This window comes from Phoxinus phoxinus, assembly GCF_949152265.1.
Source record: "Phoxinus phoxinus genome assembly, chromosome: 16".
In the NCBI taxonomy this organism is placed as follows: domain Eukaryota; kingdom Metazoa; phylum Chordata; class Actinopteri; order Cypriniformes; family Leuciscidae; genus Phoxinus; species Phoxinus phoxinus.
In genome coordinates, this window is record NC_136891.1 from 597,805 (window position 1) to 607,804 (window position 10,000).

The following is a 10,000-nucleotide window of genomic DNA, read 5'->3' on the forward strand; positions in this document are numbered from 1 at the left end:
CACACTGACGGAGGAGGAGGAGAAGAGGAGCGCTAGAGAAGAGGAAGAGGGGGAGGGGAGAGAGAGAGAGAGAGAGAGGGCGAGAGACCTGTTCCTCTGCTATGATCATGGATGTGAACCTGCAGTCTCAGCGCTTCTTCTTCCCGCAGATCTTCTGCGATCCCGGTGTTCAGATCACCGAGATGAGGATCAGGTACGAGCTCTCCGACCCATGATGCACTGCTTCGGCCCGCTTTTGTTCTGCGCGCTCACAGCCTCGCGCTGTTACCATGGAAGCCAGTTCAGTGTGTGTGTGTGAGAGAGAGTGTGTGTGTGAGAGAGAGAGAGAGAGAGAGAGAGAGAGTGTTTATGTGTGAGAGTGTGTGTGTGTGTATGTGTGAGAGAGAGTGTGTGTGTGTGTGTGTGTGTGTGTGTGTGTGTGTGTGTGTGTGTGTGTGTGTGTGTGAGTGTGTGTGTGTGTGTGTGTGTGTGTGTGTGTGTGTGTCCATCATTGTGTGTTTGGCACTGATAAAAAAGATTTCACACAGAAATCACGGTAACGCTGTACAGTAAGGTTCACTAGTTAACATTAATGTATTCACTAATATGAACTAACCACGAGCAATACATGTGTTACTGTATTTATTCATCTTTGTTATGTTATTAATAATCCAGCAGTGTGTTCATGTTAGTCAGTGCATTAACTAATGTTAACAACAACCTGTGCTTTTAATAATGCATTAGTAAATGTTGACATTAACATTAGTGTAACCGATCTTAGAATGCATTATAATATTTACTATTCCTTTGTAGTTTGTAGTGTGTTTTATACTGTCTAAAGGTGTAATACTTTATTATGATGTATTATAACTCTGGTTACAGTTATTCATGAGATCATACGAAGTGCATAATTAATGCATTAATATTCATCTATAACCCATTATATAAAGGCTTTGCTAAACGTGATTGTCTCTATGGCAGTTATCGTGATTACTTTTGCTCCGGACGCAGCGACGAAACAGCAAAACTAGATTGTGTTCCTCAAATGTTCATTTTGCTGAGGAATATTCCAGATTAAGTGACATTTTTCTGAGATGTTTTACCATTTCGGTCTTTATACTTGAAAAAAAAAACAAGTTTTCTGAGTAAACATTATTTCTGAGTAAACATGATGTCTGTCAGATGTTCTGTATTTGAATCGATCGAGCGTGACTCGTTACCGTGTGTTAAAGTCACGATGATGAGTGAGTGGTGTAGAGATGTGAAGAATACGAGGGTCTACAGTGATGAAGTGCTGCAGTTGTGCAGGTGTGCAGGTGGAGTCTCAGGCCCCGGTCACACCGCCAGCGAGTTTGTCGCGGTGTGGCGCTAGTCTCTGTACTGTGAAGTCGCTGTGGGCGCTCGTAGTGCTGTTGCTCTAATGTTATTGGTTGACTGAGGTCTGAAATACCATAACAACTGATACACCTAACTTTATATTATTTTAATTTGACTAGAAATTATAGGCTCAAAAGAAACGGTATGCTGTTGGGAGAGTGTTTTTATATTCCCACAGCAGTATTCAGTGGATTAAATCATTTACTAGATTACTAGATTAACGATCAATCAAGCAACAAATTAAACTCAGGTTTCTTGTCTCTAATAGTCAACATAATGCAGGGAAACTGTAAAGTGAACTGCAGCAGTGCTAAACTTGCATCAAAAACGTACAACACTCGAACTATAAATGCATGAATTAAACTCACTGAGACTGTCGACAGTTTATCTTCCGTTCATCATTTATTATATCCATGAATGTGGTTAGTCAAATAAGTGAAATCGCCCTCGAACTCTTCTGTTCCTGCACTCCAGACGGTGACGTAACGTGAGCTCCACTGAAAGTCTTCTTTCCTATTGGTTGTCGCTCGCGAAAATTTCTTCTCATTTGCATAAAGTTGAAATTTCTGAACTTTTGTCACTTGTCTCCGGTCGCTTGACACGCCCACATTCTGTCGCCAACGGTCACTGTCGCTCGTGTCGCCGGAAGTCGCCGGCGCTCCATTGAAATGAATGGGATCTTGTCGCTGCGTGTCGCTGGCGGTGTGAACGGGCTTCAGGGTTTACACACTAGCCATGGCAACCTCGGAATCCTGGGATACGCTGTGACAGACAGAGGAAACATGTGTCCGTGTGGAGTCACTGTGATAACGACAGAGTCTCCTTCATCTATACAGCGCTTTAACTACACAGAGTCTCACCGCAGCTGTACAGAGATCACAGGAGATTACAGGAACAGTGTTCAGGCTTTACAGCAGATCGAGAATACAGTTATTGTCCAGATGAAGTGAGTTTTGATTGATCACTTCCGTTGTAAAGATCATTAGTGATTAACTTAGCGGCCGCTAACACGACTCCGCTAAAACCCTTAATGTGTCCGGCCGCTCATCCGGCAGTGTTAGCCTCGGTCAGCATCAGCGCGGCTCACATTAGTTTGCAGATTCTCAGTGAAACTCCTCGAGGCAAAGCCGTGTATCCCCACGATCCGCTTCTGTCTGGCCGTCGCATCAGTCTCACTTAATTACTGGAGGCTTTTAATATTCTCATGCAGTTTATTGGCTAATTCTCATAATAATATACATTATGTTTGGTTCGACTGTATGAAGAATAATAAACTCAAAATAATACAGTTTCTTAAAGGATAATTCCGGTATTTAACACCTTGAGTCTATATTGTAGTTTGTTTTGGATGAACAAGAGTGGTGGACAACATTTTTTTGACGATGGTTCCTCTCTCGAGTTTTTGACTATAATAGAATTGGCCATGGACCCATTTAACATTGGAGTCAATGGGCATGTCCGAAAATGTCATTAAAACAGCCAATAATGTTTGTTTACAAAACTGTTAAACTCACCGAGTGGTTAGTGGTGTTCGTTGATGCTCCAGAAACAAAAAGTGTTGCGAAATACAGTTTCTGTCGTGTTTTATTCGTCATTTTGTAAAATCCCATTGAATTCTGTTGAAGGACTGAGTGCTGGTTAATATAAATGCGCTACCGGTAACGGAGAGGGGGCTGTTTACATTTGGTCGATGTCGTCTTTTTGCTCGCTTCCGTTTCTCATAAGGCGAGCGAGCGGAGCAACTGTGCTCCGGGGGAGTAAGCCAAATAAACAAACAAAACCTTGAAAATATTGAAAGACGTGACCACTGACCAGTGCAATATGAAGTTGAACTCGACTGTGACCGTGAGTGTCCCGCGAGACATAAACATCGGTTATCGCCATCAAGTGGTCGGGAGTGTGCTAACGCTTCAGATTCAAATATTGAGCGGAAGTTACACGGTTGTGAAGTGTCTGAAAAAATAGTTCCACTATAGCAAAATAAACGGATTGGAATCATATATTGCGACGATATATTGTTTATAATCATCAACGAACATCACTAACCACTCGGTGAGTTTAACAGTTTTGTAAACTAACATTATTGGCTGTTTTAATGACATTTTCGGACATGCCCATTGACTCCAATGTTAAATGGGTCCATGGCCAATTCTTTTATAGTCAAAAACTCGAGAGAGGAACCATTGTCAAAAAAATGTTGTCCACCACTCTTGTTCATCCAAAACAAACTACAATATAGACTCAAGGTGTTAAATACCGGAATTATCCTTTAATGTATTAAAAGTGCATTATGAGCCGGTTCTAGTGCTAGACAGCAGACACATGTTATCTGATATAAAGCCGCACACGGTATTAAATAATTTCCCGTTTCGGTTTATCCGAGAGATTATAACCAGAGCTTAGTTGATCAGATCTGGAGAGTAGACGAGGCAGGTGTAGAGTTCTCCTGTATCTCCACAGAAGCACTGATGCACACTTCAGCAAATATGAGATGCGTTCGCTGAATATTACAGCAGATCTTACAGGAGGAGCTCAAACATGTATGAAATATTCATTCATGCTGTTTACAGTACAGTCAAATTTGGGTCAAAATTTACAAATCCAGCCGTTGGGTTAAACATTTTGTTTAAAAAAATTAACCCAACGTTTGGGTTTGTACATATTTGAGCTCTATTTTTACAGTGTATTCTGAATTGTAGATCTTGGTGTGAAACAGAAGTTGCTCTAGTGAGTGAAGCGCTTCAGGAGCAAGAACACATGTGGGCGGGGCTTGTGTCTGTGGGGACTGATGGATGGTTGTGGTTTGCTATTGGCTGATCTCATGTGAGTGACAGGTTATAGCTCCGCCCTCATCATCAAGAGGAACTTGTCCTGATTCAACATGAATTTTAAACAATAATACGTGAATGCTGCAATATTCCATAGAAAAACAAGTATTTCCCGCGGACTTTACAGAGGCGGTTCCGGCCCGGCTTCACACACGTCTCACTCTCTCTGGGCTTCCTGATTCCTGCTCACACACTGGCTCAGTGACGGTGTGTGTGAGGACGGTTTTCTTCGGCTGTAGTCGAGCGTCTGATTCCGCAGGCGTCAGAACTCGATGTTTTCAGCAGTGTGCGTCCGCCTCGCGTGTCACGGCTCTGACTGATCAGATGTGCGGACAGCAACAGACTTTTCTCTTAGTTGACTCTTTCATTTCGTCACATTTGTGTGTGTGTGTGTGTGTGTGAGACGTGCTGCATGATATGTGATGTCATCAGATGTTGTCGTCATGGTAACGGGTCACATTCGGGTATTTTAGACATTTTGGGCCCTATCGTAACGCTCTGAAACGCAAGTATCAAACGCGAAACACAAGTAACTCTGTGGGCGGATCCCGGCGCTGTCGCTATTATACCGGCGGGTTATACCGATTATTGCGGCGTATAATATCTCAAAGACCAAACGAACGCCGCAGCAGGCTGAGACATGAGGGTTTACACTGAAGACGCGTCACACTAAATCATTGCACATGATGGAATGTCTTTATTGCTCTCTTTCACCAGCTTAGAAAACATTAACACTTACGTTGAGTGATGTACTTCATAAACCGTGCAAAGATACCTCAGACAGTGCGTTAGTTGGTGATGGTGACGTTGGTGACGGTCAAAAGAAAGTTTCTCCCCATGCTCACCCTGCAGCCATAATCCATACAACCCGCCATGTCACACAGGTGAACATACACGCTAATATATACTCACCACACCCCCTCACGGTGCCATAGTTACCAGTGACGTCACACCACACGTGCACATACACAACAGTATAGAAGGAAAGAAGAAATGTCACAAAAGACTAATCAAACCCAATGTATGGCTCCTACATTCCGGCCCCAAATTATTTCATAGTAATAATTAATCACCACTATAGCCTTGTGGGAGACAGACATCAATCAGAATATGAAGAATGAACTATTAGTCCTTCAAAGTCCAATAATAAAAAAGTTCATTCAAACTGTATAAAATCTTCACTGCCCTTCCGCTTCCTGCAGAAGGCAGACTTTGGTTATTGGTCTGTTCAGATAGCTAGTTTTAGTCTTAATCCGTACACTTCGTACCAGTCCACTTTTGTCCGGAACAGTGTCCACAATTCTTCCTGTAATCCAAGTATTGCGAGGTGCCATATCATCCACTAGCACCACCAGATCTCCTGAAACAAAGTTTCTTTTTACGGAATTCCACTTCTGGCGCTCCTGAAGTCCAGGAAGGTACTCCTTTACCCAGCGCTTCCAGAACAAATCCGACATGTACTGAACCTGTCTCCAGCGACGACGAGAATAAACATCCTCTTCCTTGAACAATCCTGGAGGCAATAACGGCCGCGATTTAAGTAGAAGCAAATGATTAGGAGTCAATGCCTCCAAATCTTGAGGATCTGTAGATGCTTTCGTTATCGGCCGACTGTTAACAATCGCTTCAGCCTCACAAAATACTGTTGCCAAGCTTTCTTCGTCAAGGGTCTGAGTCTTAAAGACCGAGTTCAGCACTCTACGAACTGACCGAATTAATCTTTCCCAAGCGCCTCCATGGTGTGATGCTGCTGGGGGATTGAAAACCCATTTAACACCCTTTTGCAACAGTACATCATTTACGAGGTTATGATTTAGATTCTCAATAGCCTGCCTCAATTCACGTTCAGCGCCCACGAAGTTAGTACCGTTATCTGAACGAATTTCCAGGACTTGACCACGTCTCGCTATAAACCTTCTAAAACCATTAATGAAGGAGTCCGTGTCTAAAGATGAAAGAACTTCAAGGTGTATGGCTCGTATTGCCAAGCATGTAAAAATGAGCCCATACCTCTTGATCACAGTTCTTCCACGTTTAACTTCAAATGGTCCAAAACAGTCCAGACCAACTCGACTGAAAGGAGGCTCATCAGGAGTTATTCTGTTGTGAGGTAGATCAGCCATTTTCTGATGTCCAGGTGAAGCAGACAGTTTACGACAGATAACACATTTAGTCAGAACCTTTCTGATGGCAACACATGCACCAGGAATCCAATACTTTTGACGCAAGTGAGAAAGCATGTGGTTTCGTCCACCATGGCCTGTTTCTTGATGTACATGAGCAAGGATAAGATTAGAAATGTGTTGATCTTTAGCCAGTATAACTGGATGTTTCGCTTCAAGTGGCATTGCTGCTCTACTGAGCCGTCCTCCAACCCTAATGAGATCACCATCCAGGATCGGGTTGAGCTTGTAGAGATGACTCGTCCTTCTTACACACTCTCCTTTCTTCAAATAGGACAGTTCCTCCGGAAACCTTATTTTTTGACAGAAACGGATAATACTCAACTCCGCCATGACCATATCATCCAAGGATAAAACATCCTTTGGCACTTGAGCCTTAACACCTTCCATCTGAACCTGTAGCTTTTTCTCCAGCTGATCAGTACTTAGATCTAAACTAGAAAGGTTTTCTCTCAGCAGCTTTCGATGTCGCACCAAGGATAGGAGCAAGGTCTTCAACTTGAGAAGCCAACCAACTGCCCTCTTAAGACAGAACCAGGAGGAAAAGTAACCAATGAGCTTCTCCATCGGACTAACCTGCTCAACTTGAGCAGCGTTCACCGCCACAGCCTTGACCTCTGGGTCTCCAAAGAGAGAGCTTTCCAAAGTCTCAGGATTTTCAGGCCACCTGTACTCAGGCTCACGAAGAAAGTCAGGACCACAGAGCCATGCATCAGTCTTCAAAAATGACTGAACTTTAACACCTCTGGAAGCTAGATCCGCAGGGTTGTTTGATGTATTTACATACCTCCACTGCGATACGTTAGACGTTTTCAATATTTCAGACACTCTGTTTGCTATGAAGATCTTAAATCTAGATGTCTCATTTTTTATGTATTTCAAAACAGAAGTGCTGTCTGTCCAAAAGACGGACTCTTCAAGGTCTATTTGCAGCTCCTTCCTCCACAACTTGTCCATCCTGCTAGCCACCACCGCAGCAGTCAGCTCCATACGAGGAATGGTGACAGGTTTAAGAGGAGCTACACGTGCCTTTCCCATTACAAATGTACTGTGAGTTCGTCCATTATCATCATGAAGCAACAGGTAAGTCACAGTCCCAAACCCTTCCTCACTTGCATCTGCAAAGTGGTGTAGCTGAGCAGAGATGACACGGCCAAAGTCCACAGGTTTTAAACACCTACTGACCTCCCAATTTTCAAGGTCATGAAGGTCTTTCAACCAAGCCATCCATTCTCCGACAACAGAAGAGGGCAAAGGATCATCCCATCCAAAACGTCTCCTGCAAAGGTCTTGGAGGATTTTCTTGGCAGACAAAACGACAGGAGCCACGAAACCAAGAGGGTCATAAATCGAACTAACCATGGACAGGATTCCTCTTCTTGTGAGTGGGTGAGTTTTAAGTATGATTTTAAACTTAAAGGAGTCCGATTCGACACACCACTGCACACCCAAGGCACGCTCAACAGGCAACGAGTCGCTATCCAGATCCAAATCTTTTACCTCTTTGGCTCGCTCTTCTGGAGGAATTGCAGCAAGGACAGTACGTCGATTACTAATCCATTTTGTGAGCTTAAAACCACCTTCAGCACACAAGGCACTAAGCTCTTGACATAAAGATACTGCTTCCTCTTCAGAGCCAACAGACACTAAACAGTCATCAACATAGAAATGGTGTAGGACGGTGTTAACTGCCGCAGAACTGAAGCGCTTTTGATTGTCTTCAGCACACTTCCTTAAAGCAAAACAAGCGCAACTAGGAGAGGAAGTAGCACCAAACAGATGCACCCTCATTCTATACTCCACTAACTCCTGACTGCAATCTCCATCGGGCCACCACAGAAATCTCAACAAGTCAGAGTCTTCCGCCGGAACCCTGACCTGATGGAACATGGCCTCTATATCTGCCATAAGCACCACGGGTTCTTTGCGGAATCTTGTGAGGACTCCCACCAACAAATTTGTGAGATCTGGTCCTTGAAACAACTGTGAATTAAGAGATGTCCCCTGGAATGTGACCGCACAATCATAAACTACCCGCAGTTTTTTCTTTTTAGGATGATACACCCCATGGTGGGGTAAATACCAAACTCTTCCATCGCGACGAGTCAGATGCTCAGTCGGTACTCTCTCAGCATAGCCATCAGCCAGCATCTTGGACATAAATGCAATGTAGTCAGAGCAAAAAGATGGATCTTTATTCAAGCGCCTTTTGAGACTCAATGCACGCTGTTCTGCAACTGGTTTATTGTTAGGCATTTTCAGGTATCTTTGTCTTACCGGCAAACCGATACTGTAATGACCATCAATGAGCTTGGCAGAATCGGAAACTGACTCCATGAAGCAATTATCCTCTCTCGACAGACCAGGTTGTTCATCCTGCAGATTTTCAGGAAAATCCACCTTCAGTTGCTTCTCCCAAAGCTCATCAAGCCTTGCCACAGAGATGCGATTAACCGTGATGTTGGGCTGCAAACACTGGTCACTGATCTGATTATCTCCTCGGAGCGGACCGTTCACGGTCCAACCCAGAATGGTCTTGATTGCATAAGGGCCCCCATTCGCTGCACGAACCACTTCCCACGGTTCCAGAGCTTGAGGGACGTTAGTGCCGATCAGAAGGTCTACATCAGCATCGATCTCTGGCATTTTTATATCTCTCAGATGCGACCATCTTTGGAGGTCTTTCGAGCATGGAATATTACCTCGATGAACAGGCATACTCTTCTGAGTAAAAACCTCTGGCAGGCCACAAAAGTTTTCTGAATCTAATCCGGCCACTTCCAAGTCTGACAGCTTGTAACTGTTCACCACTCTCTCTTGTCCCATAGTTCTAAGAAGGATTCCAAGTTTCTTTCCTGTAAGATTAAGCCGATTCATGAGTTGCTCCGTACAAAACGAAGAAGTACTCCCTGGATCCAAAAATGCATATGTGACAAAAGTCTCTTGTCCTCTCTTGGATCTCACCTGAACAGGCAAAATAGAGAGCGTGCAGTCCTGTTTACCGGCCCCAGTCAAACCACTGGACTGAACAGACACAACAGCACCTTCTCTGGTCATTTCCGAGCCACCGGTGCTCTGAGTCGAACTCTTTTGCTTAGCTTTGGGGTGGATATGCAACAACGTAGGGTGTCTATAATTGCATATTTTACATATCAGTCGTTTTCTGCAATCCTTACTCATGTGCCCAACGCACAGGCAACCAAAGCACAAACGGTTCTCCTTCAAAAAGGAAATTTTATCATCTTGAGTCCTTTTATCCAAAAGACAACAAACATTCAACGAATGTCCAGCTCCACAAAACAAACAAGCTTTCGCTAGTGAATTATTCTCCCTTTTATTCACGGACTCCATTTTCTTCTCAGCAGGTGCTACAGCAGTGGCAAAGCTACTGCCTCTAGCCTTTGAACCAGTTTGAGACTTGACCATTTTTAATTCTTTTCTTTCTGTCGCAGGTGTATCTTGAATATTTCCGAAGAGAGGATCACTTGATATCTTGACTTGTCTTTCGACAAACTCCACTATGTCCACAAATGTAGCTCTACGACGAAGCTTCTCCTGAATATCACCGGCTACACTTCTCCAATGATCCCGCAGCTTATAAGGCAGCTTTCTCACAATAGTTTGCATATTTGT

The 10,000-nt window shown here is 43.7% G+C and overlaps 2 protein-coding genes across 4 annotated transcripts in view; one reads left to right on the top strand and one right to left on the bottom strand.

Annotated features, from left to right (window-relative positions):
• The window catches only part of evlb (Enah/Vasp-like b), a 41,846-nt gene that overhangs the window by 8,402 nt on the left and 23,444 nt on the right, over positions 1–10,000 (top strand). Inside the window, exon 1 of one of the 3 annotated variants that reach the window (XM_079639517.1) lies at positions 1–193. This exon is cut by the window's left edge and continues 109 nt beyond it. The exons of the other annotated variants lie outside the window; for them this stretch is intronic. Within the exon in view, the coding sequence (XP_079495643.1) occupies positions 102–193 (92 nt within the window). The 5' untranslated portion in view covers positions 1–101. The remainder of the gene's footprint in view (positions 194–10,000) is intronic. 3 annotated transcript variants of the gene reach the window in all.
• Positions 5,363–10,000, bottom strand: part of LOC306983387 (uncharacterized protein) — a gene marked incomplete at its 3' end in the record, with an annotated part of 471,868 nt that continues 467,230 nt past the window's right edge. The window contains exon 2 of the mRNA XM_079583739.1: positions 5,363–10,000. This exon is cut by the window's right edge and continues 2,583 nt beyond it. Coding sequence (XP_079439865.1) covers positions 5,363–10,000 — 4,638 coding nt within the window.